Source organism: Dipodomys merriami, unplaced genomic scaffold, assembly GCF_024711535.1.
Source record: "Dipodomys merriami isolate MVZ:Mamm:240054 unplaced genomic scaffold, mDipMer1.0.p SCAF_52, whole genome shotgun sequence".
NCBI classification, from domain to species: Eukaryota; Metazoa; Chordata; class Mammalia; order Rodentia; family Heteromyidae; genus Dipodomys; species Dipodomys merriami.
The window spans coordinates 9,487,680-9,507,195 of record NW_027206091.1 but is presented as its reverse complement, the minus strand read 5'-3'; the positions used below and the strand labels follow the sequence as shown (position 1 = coordinate 9,507,195).

The 19,516-nt window shown below is 53.2% G+C and overlaps 2 protein-coding genes across 6 annotated transcripts in view; one reads left to right on the top strand and one right to left on the bottom strand.

Moving 5' to 3' along the window:
* Positions 1 to 6,730: 6,730 nt before the first annotated feature.
* Positions 6,731 to 18,140, bottom strand: LOC138811235 (zinc finger protein 574). Of its 5 annotated transcripts, none has more exons than XM_069998929.1 (2): positions 18,056 to 18,140; positions 6,731 to 9,669 (listed from the first exon to the last, which is right to left on the bottom strand). In XM_069998929.1, the coding sequence occupies exon 2, from the start codon at positions 9,647 to 9,649 to the stop codon at positions 6,959 to 6,961; it is 2,691 nt and encodes an 896-aa protein (XP_069855030.1). In that variant the 5' UTR covers positions 9,650 to 9,669; positions 18,056 to 18,140; the 3' UTR covers positions 6,731 to 6,958. The 5 variants fall into 5 exon arrangements, with proteins under 5 accessions (XP_069855030.1, XP_069855028.1, XP_069855029.1 ...); XM_069998927.1 differs by lacking the exon at positions 18,056 to 18,140 and adding an exon at positions 12,090 to 12,229; XM_069998928.1 differs by lacking the exon at positions 18,056 to 18,140 and adding an exon at positions 11,761 to 11,800.
* Positions 16,862 to 19,516, top strand: part of LOC138811233 (glutamate receptor ionotropic, kainate 5) — a 58,690-nt gene continuing 56,035 nt past the window's right edge. Inside the window, exon 1 of the mRNA XM_069998924.1 lies at positions 16,862 to 17,899. The gene's annotated coding sequence lies outside the window, so the exon portion shown is untranslated. The remainder of the gene's footprint in view (positions 17,900 to 19,516) is intronic.

Genomic DNA, 19,516 nt, shown 5'->3' with positions numbered 1-19,516 from the left:
TCCGTGGGATCCTTCACGTTCTTTGACATTAACCAGAAACCAAAAATATAACTCGCCTCAGCCCACCCTGTGCCCCTCTGACACTGGCAGATGCCTCCCCCTCCCATGCACACACGCACGCACCCAGTGGTGAGTTCATTCAGATGGCATCCCTATCAGGGTCCATGAGGCGGGGACAGTGCCATGACCTGTGGTCCCCATCCAAGAGGGCGCTGTGGTGGCCACCATTCCCATGAGACCTCCACGAGGCTTGGCTGGACCCCGTGTTTGCCCAGCCCTGAACACATCTCAGTGATGGACAAAGGAGAGATGTGCTGCTGGGAGCCACCTTGCCTCCTGCAATTGTGGAGACCAACAAAGTTTTGAACCAAAAAACAAAAACAAAAAACCACAAAAAAAACCCAGAAAACCAAACAATAAGTTAAAACTAGAAAAAAAAAAGAATTTATAGATATATATAGAGCTATATATATTAAAAGGGAAAGAAGACAAGAACCCTTGAAGAATAAGAAGGAGCCGCAAGGTGGAGCCAAGCCCTGCACAGTGGTCCAGTCTCTTGGTCCCCAAGGCTACTGGAAGGATGGATGCTTCTTTCTCTTCACAAATACCTCATGGACGTCGTCTTCGGGAAAGCCGGAGGGAGGCGGCTGGGGCAGGACCTGTCCCTCAGCCAGGGTGGATGGAAGCGGGTGGGTGGGGTTGAGAGAGGGTGTCAGGGACAAGGGTGAAGAACCCCAAACTTCCCGCCCCCCCCAACCAATTGAAAAAGCTTTAATAGAAAAAAAAAAGACAGGAACAAAAGTTAGGAAGCAAAAAAGAATGGACAAAAGAAAACTAACAATTTTAGGGTGGTTTGATTCCCCCCTTGATTTCTATTCTCTTCCTCCTCTGTCTCTCCCCCCATCCTTTCCATTTCCTCTCTTCACCTTTCCTCTTCTCACTTTTCTATCCCTCTTCTCTTACTTCTCCCAATCTCGATCTTTCTGTGTCTCTCCTCAAACCAAAGTGTTGCTGTGAAGGACACGAGCCATGGAAATCAGAGTGGCCCTGCCCCTGGCTGGGCAGGTGCCAGAGGGAGGGGAGAGCCGGTGATGGCTGATGCCGGTAGCTTCCACACTGGACACTCTGGAGAGAGGCAGTTGGAGCCCTAGGCCTCAGCTTTTCTTCTGGTCTCCCTTCTCCCACCCAGGGAAACCAAACTGTTGGGCTGGGCCACAGAGGCAGCAGAGACTCCAGGGCTGCTGCAGGGGCCTGGGGTGCCTTGATTGGGCAATGGAAGAACGGCCCCTCCCACCTTGGGCCCGCCTCTCTGGAATGGAAACATCTCTCCTCACCAACTCCTGCGTCCTTGCCCAACCTCTGAGATTTGTCCATTTCAGTTTCCTGAAGAGAGGCTGGCAAGAGGACCCCCGGGTCCAGGAGAGGGGGCCCAAGGGCTCCTGGCCAGATAGGAAAGACATTTGAGCAAAGCAAAATGAGAGCAATTACGACCAAAAAACCCCTCCGAGAAGACAGGCAGCATGGAAGGCATGGTGGAGATGACTCAAACAAAAACTATGATCTAGACCAAAAAAGAAAAAAAAAAAAAACAACAAAAAAACAAAAAAACAAAAAACAAAAAAAAAAGGAAAAAGAAAAAAAAAAAAAAAGAAAGAATATCCAGGACTCACCACCACCCACTTCATCCTGCTTCTTCCCATCCAGTCCCATCGCCTGGATCCTCTCTCCACCCATGTGGGAGGGTGGGGCAGAGAGGAGGAAGCAAGGACAGGGATGGGGTGGATCAGTTGGGGGTGATGGGGATCCCCCCCATCCAACCCCCACAACTGGGAAAAGAAAAAAAATTCCTGGGAGGGGGAAAAAGAAATAACCAAATCCCAAGCTTTAACTACAGCTGTGAAACCAAATATTGGGAAGAGGGTGGGAGGGAGGGAGGGGCAGGTGAGCCCCAGGTCTCCCCCCTGGGCCCCTCTCCCCTGAGGACTCGAGATAAGGCACCAAATACCTCATTGAACTTTAATGTTAAAAAAAAAAAAAAAGGAAACCAAATATCGTTGGCTGGGGGCCAGCCAGGGCAAGGGGCTGGGGGGGCTGAAGGGAGCCAGGGCTGGGAAAGTGGTGGGAAATCCTCTCCCCCACCCCCACCTGCCCCTTCCACTCCAGCCCTCCCCGTGTCAACTCCGGGAAACAAAACTATCTCATTGTTTTTATTTTGTGGTCTGTACAGAGCCTATGTCCGTGTGTCTGAGTGTGAGAGAGAGAGAGCGTTGGGAGGGCTGGGGAGCTTTGCGTGGGCATGGGGAGGGAGACCCCAGGCCAGGCTTGGGCTAGCATAGATGTCGTCAGGTGGAGGCTCAGGGGCCTGGGCTTAGAGAGAAGAGGAGAGTGGACTGGAACAAAAACTCCTTTTACCTTCTCCCTGACCTCCTACCCTAGTGGTGCGCCTACCATACTGGTGGGCCTTTTAATTGTGCCAAAAAAAATTAAAATAAAAAAAAATGCCAGTAACTAAACCACTTCTCTCTGTTCCCTTCTGGGGGACAGGGTGGAGGGCTGAAGAGGAGGAGGGATCTGGGTAGGGATGGGGATCCCAAGGCTCTGTGGAAGTCAGGGCTAAGATCCAGAAGGAGAAGGTATGAATTTCCCACACATCGATCTCCTCCTCGGGGAAGGTCAAGAGCGTCTCCAAGCCAAAGCATCCTGGGAAGATCCTCAAGGAACCTGCCAGGTTGGGGTGACCTCTTGACCTGACCCATTTTTCTCATCCAGTCCACTCCTAGGGTGCCTCTCTCTTCCTCTAGGCCAGGGTAGGGGGACTGAGTGAGATAGACAACAAGATTGAGACACGCGGGCCCCACCTGTCTGAGTGGGAAAGGCAAGTGGGATAAAGTGGAGATAAAGGCCTCCAAGAGAAAAAAGAAACAAACCAAAGATTTAACCATTAAAAACCCACAGACAACTCCGCTACCTTTTTATACGTTGGGAAAAAAAGTGAAAAAAAAATAAAAATATTAAAAAAAATTACACAAACTCCAAGCTGCAGTTCCTTCGTGCGGCTTAAACTTTGACCTCAGCAGTCTCCAAAGCAAGACGACGATGACAAAGGTGGAAAAAAAAAAAAAGGAGAAAAAAGAAAAAATAATGTATATTTTTAAGTATTTGTCCTTGAGATGTTAGCTCCTTGCTAAACAAACCAAAAAAGAGGAGCAAAAAAAAATTTTTTTTGAGAAGTATTGCTGAGATGGAGACAACTTATTTACTATGTCTGTGAACCCTCCCTCTGCCTCCTTCCCCTTCCTCTCCCCTTTCCTCTCCTCTAGCCCGGCTGCCCTTCCCTAAACCTGTCCCACAAGCCCTGGGGGGCTCGGTATTTATTTATTTATATAACTGCAGGGTGACTGGATAGACAGGCCATCTTTCATCAGCAATTCCAGCTCCTTGGGGCCTCTTAGCCCACTACTGCCACCATTACTTCTTAAATCCAGGGCTGCACTGGGACAAGGTAACCACCCAGCCTTGTAAAGATCTGATTGGTTCAGCTCTTTTATTGGGGGGGGGGGGCTCTCTCACCTATTTACTTGAATGATTAGGTTGGAAGGTGGAGTGGAAAGAGACCTGGTGAAGGTGGCATGTAGTGGGCAAGGGAGACCAAGAAGCGGCATCCAAAGAGTAGGCCCTGGAGCAACCTGCCTTTCCTCCATTCCCATCAAGTAACCCCCACTTTCAGTTGTCTCACCCCTGTGTTGGTAGCCCCTCTCCTCCCCTCCCGTTCCCCCCTTCCCTGTCTCTTCTCGTGGTAGCGGGTTAGCGTTTCAGTGTTCTTAACTCCAATCTGCTTGTTCATTGTACAATGTGCTTCTTTTAAGGCCCCATTTTTGTAACTTGAGTGTGTCATTCATCCGAACAAACATCAAAAAATAAAAATTTTAAAAATTGTACAGAGAAATGATGTCTGTTTCTTTTGGTCTGCTAACTGAGAAGGGTATGAAGTAGAAATAAACATGTAAACTGGGGAGGAGACTTATTTTTGTTCAAACACTGAATGTTACAGAACTTTTTTTCATCAGCCAACTAAATCTAGTAGGCACTGATGGCTTACACCTACCTAGTTTCTCAGGAGGCTGAGATCTGAGGATCATGGTTCTAAGCCAGTCTGGACAAAGTCTGTGAGACTCTTATCTCCAACTACCTACCTGTCTAGTATAGCTCAAGTGGAAGATTGCCAGCCTCGAGGGACAGAGTACCTGGCCATGAGTTCAAGATCTTTGAACTCAACACAATTTGTACATAGGGACTATTCTCAGAGGTCTACTATAGGCCTCAGAAAAGATCACTCCATTGTCACAGCTATTTTTTTATTGTAAGCACTTTTATCCTATGGCTATCCAAAGTACCCTTAGGTTTTTGTTTTATTTTCCCCACTCCATTCCAGTATTTTTTTGGTCGGTCCTGGGGCTTGAACTCTGGGTTTGAGTGCTGTCCCTATGCTCTTCAGCTCAAGGTGAGTGCTCTACTGCTTGAGCCACAGTGCCACTTCTGGTTTTCTAGTGGTTTATTGGAGATAAGAGTCTCACAGACTTTCCTGCCCGGGCTGGCTTTGAACCACAATCCTCAGATCTCAGCCTCCTGAGTAACTAAGATTACAGGTGTGAGCCACCAGTGTCCGGCTCAGTCCTTTTTCTTAATTGAACCTGATCTTGTTGTTGTTGTTGGTTGTGGGGCCTGGGCACTGTCCCTCAGCTCTGCAGCTCAAGGCTAGTGCTCTACCACTTGAGCCACAGCACCACTTCCAGATTTTTCTGCTTATGTGGTGCTGAGGAATTGAACCCAGGGCCTCTTGCATGCAAGGCAAGCACTCTATCACTGAGCCACCTTCCCAGCCCCTCAACCTGATTGTTTATTGTAAGGATGAATCTTCTAATCATTCTAAGTACTTATTTGACAGGACTTTCAGGACTTTACAGTTTGAGAGGGGTTATTCAGGAATGAATTTTCTCCAAGGCTCTAGGGAGATGCGACATTCTGGAAGTGGCACAAGTACATCCTGCAGGGTACCCAGTTATTTAGAAGACAGTCCCCATGATCAACATGCTTGACAAAAAACTACTTATGAAAACTTCTCTTCATTAGGAACTGTTAGGACATCAAATAGGTGAGTGGGTTTTTCTTTGTAAAATGTTTAGTCCTGACTGCTAGGCCTAGTTCTACTTAATGCCTATATGTTCTTGGTCTTTCCTCTTTCAGCCCTCTTCTCGTGCAAGCAACAGATTGGTGATTTTCAAACAGGCTCCCAGGGCCTCAATGCCCACAGGAAAATAGGCTCAGTAGGGATAGGTCTTGGGCCTCCTTTTCCACAAGCTTTTCAATACAGCCATCTTCTCTTAAACCTCTTTGTAAGGACTGAGAATATGGCTTAAGTAGTATAACACTTGCCTAGCAAGCATGAAGCCCCAAGTTCAATACCAAGTACTGCACAAACAGCCAAGAGCTCTTTCCAACAGAAGGATCTGGCGTAATGAGTGAGGGTGTCTCAAGGCTAGCACAGCAAGAGCATTCCCACCCACACTGCCCATCTCCTGTCTCTAACGCCCTTCTCTGACTATGTAAAAGGAAGCAGAGTGGTGAGAAAAGGGTGATTAAAACAAACGAAACCAGACAAATTCAAGCTGAGTTGAACTGACCTTGGGCAAGTGCCCTTAATGTTTGACTTCAGAGGCCTTTCCTGCAAAATGTTCTCTTCACGGGATCACTATAAATGTTATTCAAAATAATGCAGGGCATATGACACAATCAAATACTGGTCAACCACCCAGCACTCCTCCCTGACAAGAAAAATCTAGTAGTGGAGCCAAAGTTCAACTCTAGGGGGACTTCAGGCACTTCCCCTATGATGCTTCCCACCCTAGTCCCACAGCTGGGTCTCACCCAGAAGTCATTCTCCTCTACAAGCCTAGAGACCATGCCCAATCTGAGTCTACACTCTGGGATCCAGTTAGAAAACTCTGGGGGTATAGCTATGGTCCTCATCCAGCCATAAGTGGAGGGACAAGGCTAGTACAATTCTCAGTGTGCTAGGTGCTGGTAGATCATGCCTATAATCCTAGCTACTCAAGAGGCTGAAATCTGGGGATCTCAGCCTGACAGGAAAGTCCATGAAATTCTAATCTCTGGGGCTGGGAAGGTGGCTCAGGGGTAGAGCACTTGCCTTGCATGCCTGAGCCCCTGGGTTAGATTCCTCAGCACCACATAAGCAAAAAGAAAAAAGCTGGAAGTGGCGCTGTGGCTCAAGTGGTAGAGTGCTAGCCTTGAGCTGAAGAGCTGAGGGACAGCGCCCAGGCCCAGAGTTCAGGCCCCACAACTGGACCCCCCCCCCAAAAAAAAGAAATTCTAATCTCCAATTAATCACCAGAAAATAAGAAGCAGGGTTGTGGCTCAAAGTGGTAGAGTGCTAGCCTTGAGCAAAAGCACCCAGAACAGCACACAGGCCCTGAGTTTGAGCCACACCTCAGGACACTGGCACATCTTTAAGCTTTTCCAGAAGGCTGTGAGGACCTCTAGTGGCCAGAGCGCGGGTTGCCCATACCTAGCACCAGGAGTCTCCTTTCTGAGCCAGCCTTGGGGGCAGGCTGCCTTTGCTTCAAGGTGCTAAGAATGCGGCCAGGCCAAGTCTAAGAAGTGTGGGCCCCGACTCCCAAATCCACCCTATAGCTGAGCCTGACCAAAACACATAAAAATGTCCAACTCAGTCTTTATTGACTGCTTCACTTTGCGGCCAACAAATAGGTGTGTGGGGGACACCTTTATGCAAAGCAAGGACCCCCAGAACACCCACCTAAGAGAATAGATCCAATTACAGCACTTACATGGTGGAGGGAGGGGAAAGGGTACAGTATATACAAACAAGGGGAAGCTAGAGAGGCCTTCGGCAATGCCATGTGGCGACATGGGAGTAGGGCACTCAGCCACTGATCTGGACCCCCTCAGCCTCAGCCAGAGGGTAGATCTCAATGGCCTCCACCAGGGGCAGGGCCTCCACTGCAGTCTCCATCACAGCCAGGCCAACAGCAGCCTCTGCCTCCGCCAGCTGCTGGCGCACAGCTGCCTGATGCTGCTGCTGGTGAGTCTTGCGATGCTTCCAGAGGTTGGAGAAGGAGCGGTAGCTCTTGCCACAGTCGGGACAGGAGTAGGGCCGTTCACCCGTGTGAATGCGACGATGTTCTGCCAGGCGCATGGAGATGGCGAAGGCCTTGCCACATACTTCACAGGCAAAGGGCCGCTCCCCGGTGTGCAGGCGCCGGTGGTCTTTCAGGTGTGTGCTCTGCCGGAAGGCCTTGCCGCAGTCGGGACACGGGTAGGGCCGCTCGCCCGTGTGGATGCGTCGGTGCACCTGCAGCGACGTCTCGGTGCTGAAGAGCTTCTTGCACTCGCTGCACTCCAGGCCCCGGCGTCGGGCGGGGGCTGCGGGGGCTGTGGAGGCAGCACCTCCCAGGGATGCGGGAGAAGGAACTGGTGTGCGGGTGGCTCTTGGGGCCCTGGGAGCTGGGGGCTCCTTAGCCAGGACCTCTCCGGGCCCAGCGGCGGCATGGGCTGCCTCGTGGGCCTGCAGTCGAGCAGCTGAGCCCACTTTCTTGCCACAGGTCCCGCACTCGTAGCGCCGGGGGGCCTGGGCAGCGGCAGCTGCACAGCGGTGCTCCCGCAGCCGCAGTGAGGACGGGAAGGCAGCTCCACAGGACGGGCACCGGTGGGGCTGACGCCCCGCGTGGGCCACGAGCTGGTGTACCTCCAGCAGCCGGCGCAGCAAGAAGGAGCGGGGACACTCGCGACACTTGTAGGGGTACTCGCCCGTGTGGTGGTAGCGGTGCATGAGCAGGCGGTAAGGGCGGTGAAAACGCACCCCACACTCCTGGCAGCGGTAGGGGAAGTGCTGGGCGTGGACCAGGCGGTGCTGCCTCAGTGTGGAGCTCTGCGTGAAGGCCTTGCCACAGTCCCCACAGCGGTAGGGCCGCTCCCCGGTGTGTGTGAGTCGGTGGCGGGCCAGATTGGCGGGGGAGTTGAAGGGCTTGGCGCAGTCGGGGCAGGGGAAGGGCCGCTCCCCCGTGTGCGTGCGCAGATGGTTCCGCACGTGAGACTTCTTCTTAAACATCTTGCCACAAATGCTGCACTTATGGCGCCGCTCCAAGCGGTGCACAAAGCGCTGGTGCCGGGTCAGCTGCAATGCCTTGCCAAACTCGCGGCTGCACAGGAGGCAGCGGTAGGTGCTGGGGGCAGCAGGCTCTGCTGTGCTCTCCTCAGACACGGGGGGCTCTGGGGCCTCTGGCTCTCGGGTCTCTGTGGGGGCTGGTTCGGGAAAACTGATGACAGGCTCCTCGGGTGGGACCGGCGTTGTGGGCAGAGGGACGCCCCCTGCCCCGTGGGTACGCCGGTGATAAAGGAACTTGGTGAGGTTGACGAAGGTCTTCCCACAGGGGCAGGAGTGCAGAGGGTTTGGGGTGTGGGCTCGCCGGTGGGCCAGGAGGAGGGCCTCCGTGCCAAAGGCCAGGCCACAGTCCACACACAGGAAGTGGGACTCGCTGCTGTGGTCGCCGAGGTGCTGATCTAGACTGGAAGGGCTGGGGAAGACCCGGCTGCAGAGGGGACACTTAAAAACGCCCTCGCGGTGACTCCGCAGGTGCTGCTGCAGTTGATGGGGTGAGAGAAAGATCTGGTCACAGGCTGAGCAAAAGAGTTCCTGGGTGGCTGTGCCCCCTGGCTCTGCGCTGCTGCTCCTCCGCGGCTTCCGCGCCCGCCGATCACGCCCGATGGTGTCCCCATTGCGCAGCTCATAACTATGATCAGAGGCTGGCAGGGCGTCAGGCTGAGACACCGGTACTTCTGCAGGCGAAGGGGTCAGGGTCTCGGGCTGCAAGGCAGGTTCTTCAGCCTCCGGGGCAGGAGCAGGAAAGTGGGTAGCCTGGTGCTCCAGGAAGTCGGCGGGCAGCTGGAAGAGCTGGGAGCACTCGGAGCACTTATAGAGGAGCAGCTCCACCTCTGTTACTACCTCAGTGGTAGTGGTGGCTGCAGTGGGGACAGTGACGCCTTCCACACCTTCTTCTGCCTTTCGGTATGAGTGTTCCACAGCCACACGGGCCTGGCCCACAGGGGGACCTAGGACAACTGGGGACCCCAAGACAACAGGGGCAGGAGCCTTGGTGGGGGTGGCCCGGAGGTGTGTCTGCCGGTGGTTCAGCCAGAGCTCCTGGCTGGCAAAGAGAGCCTTACAATCTACACACTCATAGTGGATGGTGCTGGAGCTTAAGGCGGGCGCTTTGGGGGGTGGCTCGGCTGGCACTGCCTCCTGGGGGGCCATCATCTTCAAGTGTAGTTCCTGGTGTTCCAGAAGCTGGCTGGGTGACATCAGCAGTTGCCCACACTCAAGGCACTGGTACTGGCTCTCCTGTACTAGAGTCTGATAGAGGCCGGTGCCTGAGGCTGTCTCTGTAGCCACTGTGACTCCAGGGTCGGCCACGCCCACCAGCTCAAAGTGCTGCTGGGGCACGTGGGAGTTCTGGTGCACGAGCACCTCCTCCAGGGATCCATACAGCTGGTTGCACTCAGAGCAGACATAGCGGTGTTCAATGTACAGGACTGTCTCCTCAGACTCCTCAGTCATGGCAACAGCAAGGTACTGGGCTATGAAAGGGACAGCATGGACAAGTGAGTCCTTACCAACTTTCCAAAAGTTTTGATCTGTTTCCCCTTTCAACTTCTCCCTTCCATTTCTCCATTCCAACCCCCTTTCTAACAACTGTTTCTTCCCTCCATGTACAATAAGAACATGGAACACAAAAAAATCTTCCCAGGGATTTTTTCCTAGGGGCTGTTTTTTCCCCCAAGCCAAACCTCTCCACTTGCATCAAGCTCCACCCACCAGATCCTGGTCCAATCCCCTTATCCGCCAAGCATCACAGCAGGCCCCCAAGGTTCTACCCAAAACACTGGACCTCTTCCTTTTCACTCACACCTCCTTCTAACAACTGCACCCCCTTGCCAAGATACCCAGCAGAAGCCTCACAAGGCCTTCTCGGCCACACTCCTTACCCAGATCACTCTAACTGCCCCAGTACCCTGCCACTTACATGGCGGGACCCCTCTCCTTTGCACTCAGCCCTTGCTAACTACCCACTCTCCCTCTGGTACCCACATTCCTCAAATCAAACCATTCTCCTAATCAAATCTATTTTTTCTTTTCTTTTCTGGACAAGATCTTGCTATGTAACTAACCCAGGCTGGTCTAGAAGTCAAAGTGCTCCTGCCTCAGCCTCACAAGTCCTAAGGTATAGGCTTGCACTTTTTAAGATTTTTAGGGGGAAGTAGTCCTGAGGACTTGCACTTTCTATAGGTGCTCTATCACCGGGCCACATATCCAGACTTAGATTTAACCAGATTTAACCACCTCCCAATACCTAGACCCTCCTTAACAAATCAAATCCCTCTCCCAGATAATTCTGTATCCAGAACACCCAGACCCACCTTCACAAAAGCCTAATTCTTTCTTGAACCCAGACTTCACTCACCATCCTACCATATGCCCTCAGGGTATGGGGACACACATTAATCACTTCTCTGTACCAAGATAAAGGCACAATTCTAATTCCATCTGGGCACACAGGCACATTGACTTGAACTCCTTTAGGTATATAGCTACTCATTCCAGGATAACCACATCTCTTCCTACCAACCTATGCCCCTCCTTCTTTGCATAAAGGCCCACCCCATCCTTAACCTATTCCAGGAATACTAGGCTCTCTCTTCACAAACTATCCTTCTGCCTCACTCTCCCAAATGCTGGGATTACAAATCTGCACCTCCACACCTAGACTTTTTTTTTTTTTTTCCTATTTGGCAGTACTACTGTTGAAACTCAGTGCCTCATGCTTGCTAGGCAGGCAATCTACAGCTGAGCTATGCCTCCAACCCTTTTGTGAGCCATGTATTTTTGAGATCGGCTATCTGATCTGCTTATGTTAGGATTCCCATCATAGCAAAGGTGACAGGCTGCACATGAGCCAGCCTGGCAACTGCTTCAGAGGGATCACTCTCACTTTTCTGCCCCAGCTAGCCTCCAGCTGAATTCTTGATCTCAGCTTCTCTGCTAGAAAGGATTACAGTCACTGATGCCCAGTTTAACTTTTTCTTGTTTACAGTAAGTCCCATTCCCAGAGTTGAGAGCCCTCGATTTCACACCGAGACCCTTCTCACCAGGTCCCCAACTTCTTACCAATGAGGCATCGCATCTTCATCCCAAGAATACCCAGACCACCCCCTCTACGCAGCGTATGTCATCCTTCTCAACACCCTACAATACCCCAGGGATACCCAAATCTTCTTGTTGGCCTAGTTATCAGTACTTTAGAAAACAAAACAAATACATTTCCCTTCCGGCTCATTCTAGGGATATCTACAATGCACCTTTTACACATGAATGTAACTCTGGGTACAGACACCTGCCTGCAATACTCTCCAAAGGTACACCGTTTCCCCCCCCTCCCCAAAGAAATAGGTATTACGCCTTTTTTTTCCCCAAGCCTGGATCTCTCTCTTATCTCGAAATCTTCTAACTACCTTTTCACACTAAGACCTCTCTTCCTGCCCTAATTCTCGCAGGCAAAAATAAGACTTTACCCCCCACCTCGGTTTAACTTAATTACTTTTCTCTAACCTAACCGCCCCCCCCACCCCCCGCCCCCGGGCTCGTCACCCCAGAACTCTCTAACCGTCCACCTTCCGTCCTGGATCGTTCAACCACCCAAGCGCCCTTAGCCCAGGCAGCCCTCCAGGGAGGGGCGGGGGGCAGATCTAAAACCACCCTCTTCCCACCCCGATCAAATCCCGGTTCTGCAGCCAGAGCCCCGCCCACCGCCCCCGCCCCGCCCCGCCCGGGCCCCGCCCAGCCGCCTGCGCGCTCGGTGGCCGTTGCTACCGCACCGCCTGGCGCGCGCCCCCTCGGGCCCTTCAGTAAAGCAGGCCGGGTGACGCGCGCCCACTGCGGGCGTGAGGTGGGGTGTGGGCCTGGGCCGGGCCCGCCCTCCGGACACCCTCTTAGCACTCACTTGCCTCCGTCGACTCGCACGCCTGGGGGCCCAGGCCCGGGCCGCCGCTGCTCCCCTAGCAAGGCCACTCTAGCCCTTCGTCCTCTCTAGCTCCCGCCGTCTCCTCTCGCCTGCTCCACAGCCTCGCTCGGGCCTTTCAACAACGCCCCTCCCTCCTTCCTCCTAGACAGCAGAGCGCGACCAATCCTAGCCCGCCTGACCGCCCTGCCGTTTGACCAATCAACACTCAGGATTCGGAAGTCTGGGCCAATAGTGTAGAGGGTCAGGATTCGTCCGCCTCCTTAAACTCTCCCTTGGAGAATACACGCCTCCTCCGCCCTCCTCTTGGACCCCGCCTCTGACGTCTCGAGAGGGCAGCGCTGAGCGGAGGACGGAGCGCGATGACGTCAGGGGACGGATTGACGGGCGCCATCTTGGGGGCGCCGAATGGGAATCGCGGGGAGAAGTCGGCCGCGGTGGCGCTCAGCCCTGGGGGGGCGGGGTCTGGTTTGGAGAGGGATAACTGAGATCCTGGGAACCCCAAGGGCCAGAGGGGGAGAGTGGATCAGCATTCCACATGCGGGGCAGTTGAGGGGAGACAATAGCAGCCTCATCGAGGGAGTCAAGTTGAGGCAAAACCTGGGTTCCAGATTGATTTTATTTTCTTTTTTTGTGTGTGTGTGTCGGCCGTGGGGCTTGAACTCGGCCTGGGCGCTGTCCCTGAGCTTTTTCACTCGAAGCTCTACCACTTTGAGCCACCGCACCACTTCCTATGTTCTGATGGTTCATTGGAGATAAGAATCTCCTGCCCGGGCTGGCTTTGAACCGCGATCCTCAGATCTCAGCCTCCTGAGTAGCTAGGATGACAGGCGTGAGCCACCAGCGCCCTGCTCAGATTGATTTTTATTAAGTAAAGGGAGTGAACCGGGTGCCAGGTGCCTCAAGCTTATAATCTTATATCTGAGGATCGGGGACAGCGCCCAGGCCCTGAGTTCAAGCCCCAGGACCAGAACAAAAAGAACTACTAGATCAGACATCAGTCTAGGTTAGACTGCAGTTGCTATCCTTTTTGCTGGGTTCTAACTTTCCATTAAACTATCTGAAGTGAGGTCATGTGATGAAACCTTGGCTGCCTACACTCAAGTCCTGGCCTTGGAATTTCCTAAATGTCTTTTTTTTTTTTTTTTTTTTTGTCTTGGGGCCTGGGCACTGTCCCTCAGCTTTTCAGCTCAAGGATAGTGCTCTACCTCTTGAACCACAGCACCACTTCTGGTTTTCTTTTTTTTTTTTTTTTTTGGGGGGGGGTCCAGTTGTGGGCCTGAACTCTGGGCCTGGGCGCTGTCCCTCAGCTCTTCAGCTCAAGGCTAGCGCTCTACCACTTGAGCCACAGCGCCACTTCCAGCTTTTTTCTTTTTGCTTGTGTGGTGCTGAGGAATCGAACCGAGGGTCTCAGGCATGCAAGGCAAGCACTCTACCACTGAGCCACCTTCCCAGCCCTAGTTTTTTAAATTTGTTACTGTTTTGCCAGTCTTGAGGCTTGAATTCAGGGCCTGAGTACTGAGCTAGTGCTCTACCACTTGAGCTACTGCACCACTTCCCTAAGTGTGACTTCAGGCAAGGCATCTAAGTTCCTTGTTCCCTTTCCTTATCTGTGAAATGGAGGCACTAACAATGGGAGTTGTTTATATTAGTATCTCAAGGAACCTAATAATGATAGTTAATATCTCCTGAGTGTGTTAGGGCTACTATGTATTGAGCTCAGTGTTTCACATGCATAATTTAGCTGAGTCCAATACCCCACAGGGGAAAATTTACTCTAAGTTCACAAAGAAACAGAATCAGAGAAATTAAGTAACTTCTCCAAGTTCCCATTTTTAGGAAGAAGCAGGTAGGATTCCAGCCAAGGAGTTGGTCCCGCACTTCTGCTCTGTGTGTGTGTGTGTACACATGTGCACATGCTCACTTGTACAGATACTGTGGCTTGAACTTGGTACCTGGACACTGGTCTCGTAGCTAACTTTGGCTCATGGCTTGCTCTCTACCACTTAAGCCACCTTCCCACTTCCAGTTTTTGGTGGTTAATTGAGATAAGAGTCTTAGATTATCCAGGTTCCTGTGGCTCACACCTGTAATTCTAGCTACTCGGGAGGCTGAGATCTGAAGATCGTGGTTCAAAGCCAGCCAGAGCAGGAAAGGCCGTTAGACTTTATATCTCCAATAAACCACTAAGAAAACCAGAAGTGGCTCTGTGGCTCAAGTGGTAGAGTGCTAACCTTGAGCTGAAGAGCTGAGGGACAGCACCCAGGCCCAGAGTTCAAGCCCCACCAAAAAAAAAAAGTCTCAGGTTGTGGGGCAGCCAGTGGCTCATGCCTGTAATCCTACTCAGGAAGCTGAAATTTGAGGATCATGGTTCGAAGCCATCCTAAGCTGGAAAGTCTGTGAGACTCTTATTTCCAATAAATTACTCAAAAAAGCCACAAGTGGTGCTCTTATCTATCTTCAATTAACCACCAGAAAACCAGAAGTGGAGCTGTGGCTCAAAATAGTAGTGTATTAGCCTTGAGCAAAAAGCTCAGAAACAGTGTCCAGGTCCTGAGTTCAAGCTCCATGACTGACCAAAAAAATAAAAATCTGAGGGTCACTTTGTACAACTACTTAATAAGAAAAAGAAAAGGATTAATGAAAATCTGAGGAGCCAGCTGCCAGTGGCTCACACCTGTAATCCTAGCATCCTAGCTACTGGGCGGGGGGGGGGGGGGGGGGGGGGGGGGAGGTGTCTGAGATCTGCCCAAGCAAGAAAAGTCCATGAGACTCTGCCTCCAATTAACCACCAGAAAACGAAGTGGTGCTGTGGCTCAAGTCGTAGAGTGCTCACCTTGAGCTGAAGGGCTCAGGGACAGTGCCTAGACCCAGAGTTCAAGCCCCACAGCCAACAAAACAAACAAAAAAAACCCTGAGGATCCAATCTGGGAACCAGTGGCTCACACCTCTAATCCTAGCTATTTAAGAGGTTGAGAACTGAGAATCGAGATTCAAAGGCAGTCTGGGAAGGAAAGTCAATGAGACCCTCATCTCCAATTAGCCACCAAAAAGCCAGAAGTCTAACTCCATTTCTATGGTAAAACACTTGAGCACAAACACTCAGGGAAGCACCCAGGCCCTGAGTTCAAGCCCCAGGACTGTAACTAACTAACCCAATCAATAAACCTAAGGATCCAGTTTCTCTTTGGGCTGCTTTCTGCTAGAATCTTTCTGCTTAGACTTTGCAACTTAAATTGGATTAATTAGGTCTCTATCTACAGAAGGTAAACTGAGGCCTGCTGAACCAGTGTGGAGGTGGTGGTAGCACTGGACTGGATTTAGAGAAGTTACGTGGCCTATTCTAAGGTCTACAGGCTGGAATGAGTTTGGGCTGGGGCTGAGGGTGGGAGTTAAGGAGATTATGGGTGTTGCCCAGGTAAGGTGAGGTAGCATAATCAAAGTTGGTGGTCCTCTAGGGTCAGATGTTTAAATCACATGGGTATCAGAAATGCCCCATTGGCCAGCAGGGGGTGGGGGGGCTCCCTTTGCCAGGCCTGTAGGTGTGCTGAACACTTCCTGGTGCTTGTTGTATGTGAGAGGCATGTAGTCACGTGTGCTGAGGACTGCACGTGAGTGTCTCAGAGTCTCCTCCCCATCACGAGCATGGGGGTGGTGGTGAATCACAGGCTCAGCCTTCAGCACCAACTGTCATGTTCCTTCCCCCCAAATTTCACCCCCCCCACCATCCAGCCGTGCACTATCCACCCCCAGTCCAAGGATCTATGTCGACCGATTCTCAGTTCCATCTCCACACACACCCCCTGCCCTGTTTATCCTACAGGGTCCCTCTAAGAGAACATTTCCTGGGAGGAAGGAAATCTCCCAGCCAGCGCTCTGTCCTCTAGGTCTTTGCCATTGTGTTGTCTCCTTTCCCAATGCCCCCTCCTTCTTTGGGTCCTTAAGGGGTTTCTCTATCTATGATGGAGCTTTCCCATACTTGCTTTCCCTCTTCTTCCTCCTTTATGGGCGGAGGGGGGGTGGGCTACTTCTATTTCCTTGGCCAGTGCAGGCTTCTTGTGTCTATGGGTGGGACACATCCTTCTCTGTGTGAGTGCCCCCTGTCTGTGACAGAGTCCCTTGTGGCTGTGACCTCCTCCAGCTCTTTTCCTAGTTGCCTTTTCTGTGGCTGGCTCCCCATGACTAGCTTGGCCAACCTCATCTTGGAGGTCCTGTCCCCACTTCGGGGAGGGGCTCTGTTGTCCATTAGCTGGTCCTAGTATCCAAGCTAAAAAGGTTACCTGTCCCTTTTCTCCCTGTCCTTGTGGACTTTGCCTGCTTTGGCGGATGGCTATCTCTGGATTTCTCTGCTTTTTTTTTTTTTTAAATCTTCATCTCTGTAGCCTTCTCTCCCCATGCCCATGGCCTTCTTTCCCCAGGTCTCCCTGCTGCTTCCTCTCATCTCTATGGTCTCCTGTGTCCTGTGCCGCCTGGGCAGGGCGGTGGCATGGTGTGGTACAGGACGTGGCTAGCTCCTTCTCATCAGCATTCTCCTTGCAGGCCCCCCCCCCCAACCCCAGCCCCGACCAATTTGGTCTCCCCCTCCACATTGACTCCCCTCCTTCTTTGCTTTCTGCCTGCCTCCCTTCCTCCCTCCCTCCTGCCCGCCCTCCTCCCTGCCTCTCTCCTTCCATCTCTCCCCCGCCCCCTGCGCTCCAGGACCCAGCGCGGGCGGCGGGCGGGCAGGCAGGCAGGCAGGCAGGCAGGCGGCAGCGGCTGCCTAGGAGGGGAGAGAGGGAGAGAGAGAAAGAGAGAGGGAGAGAGAGAGAGGGAGAGAGAGAGAAAGAGAGAGAGGGAGAGGGAGAGAGAGAGAGGGAGAGGGAGAGAGAGAGGTGGCGGCAGCGGTGGTGGCGGCCAGCAGCAGAGAGGCAGGCCCAGCTGGGGACTGGGAGCGCCGGGCGGCCGGACTGATGCTCCTCGCGGGGGACCAGGAGCCTGTGGCCAGGCTCTCCCCCTGAGGCCCTGCGTGGCCGCCCCCCCCAACCCACCCTCCTCCTCCGCCTTCCTCTTCCACCTGCTCCTCTCCAGCCTCTTCTCCCTCCTCCCCATCTCTCCACCTCATCTGCCCTCTTCTCTCAGCCTCTCCCTCTCCCAGGCTGCCAGCACCCCATCCCCTCCATTGCTTGAACTCATAGAGACCCCAGCATGGTTTTTCTGTGGGGGTTGAGGGCTTGAGGATTCCAGGCCCTAGCCTCAGCCAGGGCAGGGCCAAGGCTCTGGGGGGGGGGAGGGGGGAAGGGGGTAGCCCCCTCCCCCCAACAGTCCCTCCCCTCCCCCACTCCTCCCGATGGCCAGCTTCCTTTTCTCCACCCAGTCCGCACCCCCTGTGGCCCCCCCAGGCCGGCCAGGCTAGGGGAGGGGGTGGGGGGCCCTTTCCTGGGCCGGCTTCCCCCTCCCCCGGCTTCGCCTGTGCCCCCCTCCCTTCCATTTTCACCTTCTTCTCCTCCTTTCCTCCCTCATTCCCCTCCATTTGCTCCTTCCCCTTCTCTCTCCCCTTCTCTCCTCCATTTTCTCCTTTCCCCTTCTTCCCCTCTTGGCCCGCCCTCTGATTTTTTTTTTCCACCTGTCCTTCCTCTCCCACTCCTGGGGAGCCACCGTGTTGGATTAGTTGGGGGCCACCACTGGCGGCGGGGGAGGGGGCCCAGCGGATTGCCCTCTCCCCCCTGCCCCAGCCACCCCGCCACCCAGCAACAGAGCGTCTCTGCTGTCGTCCGGGCCTTGAGGGAGCCCAGCCCTCCGTCCCACCAGGATCCGTGAGTGCCTGCAGGGTGGGGATTGGGCTGGGTCCTGGAAGGCCTGCCAGGGCCCCCACATTCCCAACTCCCCAATGGGCAAGGACCCTCCCCCACTGGGGGACTGCTTCACATCCTCCATCTCCCCAACCTCCATCCTCCGAGACCTCTTCTCACCCTTCCCGATGGGTGTGCAGCCTACACCTGCCGCCGGTCCCTGGCTTCCTGGGGTCCTGTGGGGCTGATCAGCTCATACTTGTGGTGTCTCACTTCTGCCTGCTTGGAGCATGTCTCTGCCCCCGCTTTCAAGCCTTGGGTCCCAGTTCCAGTCCCAGTCCCAGGCGCTCTCTCTCTCTCTCTCTCTCTCTCTCTCTCTCTCTCTCTCTCTCTCTCTCTCTCTCTCTCTCTCTCACACACACACACACACACACACACACACACACATACACACACACACATCTCTCTCCCCTCTCTTCCTCATTATGTATACCATAGGCCCTGTCCCCATCCTATCCCACCCACCTCTATCTTTCCATTTTTGATTCTCCATTTGATTCGTCTCTTGGTCCTCTCTCGGCCCAACTTCTCTGTCTTTGCTATTAGCCCAACCCTGTCTCCGTGTGTCTGTGTGGAACTCTGGCTCAGTCAGAGGCACCCGTGCCCATCTAGCTGTCTTCCCACTTCTGCCTTTCCCTCCATCTGTGGGCTTAGGAGCTGTCTCACATTTCTCACATTTCAGCTTCCCTCCTCTAGACCCTGTATGGGTCCCCAGACTTCTCAGCCTTAGCCATCTCCTCCCCTTCTTTCCCCTCCCCACCCCCCCCACCACATACCATCTCCTCTTTTTACCCCACCTGGCCTTTCTGCTCCCATCCTTCTTCATGCCTGTGGCTGGTGGGCCCTGAGATCTTCTGCACCCCTTCAAGCACCCCAAGTGTCTGCACATGGTTGCATCTATGGGTGCTGCCTGTGTTCCTCCGGGGCATGCAGCTGCCTCAGTTTCCCTCCGTTCCCATCTCCCCCTTTGTGCTTCTTCCTCAGACTTTTTTATTCGTGCTTCTGCCTCTCTTGCTTGTCTTCTTTTGGCTACTTCTGAAACCCCAATACACACTCCACCCCTTTTCACCTCTCACCTCGCAATAGTCTTGTTTCTTAGAGTTTTGTTTCTCTTCTCAAAGCTTGTTTTGTTTTGTTGTTTTTTGGGGGTGGGGGGAGGGAGGGCGGGTTGGCTGGTCCTGGGAGCTTGAACTCAGGGCCTGGGCGCTGTCCCTAAGCTTTTGTGTTCAAGGCTAGCATTCTACCATTTTGAGCCACAACTCCATTTTCAGCTTTTTGATAGTTAATTGGAGATAAAGTCTCATGGACCTTCCTGCCTGGGCTGACTTTGAACAGTGATCCTTAGATCTCAGCTTCCTGAGTAGCTAGAATGACAGGCGTGAGCCACCAGCTCCCGGCTCTCCCCAAAGTTCCTGTACTTTCTGTTACCTACTCATCCGTTGCCCCACTCTCTCTCCTTTGCCGCTTTCTCTATTAGCTGATTTGATGCAAGCTCCCTCTGGTAGGCCTGGCTCAGTTTCTACCTTGACTTGGCTTAGTTTGGGAGTCCCAGGCCTGTCCCTCCTCTCTCTCACATCCTCC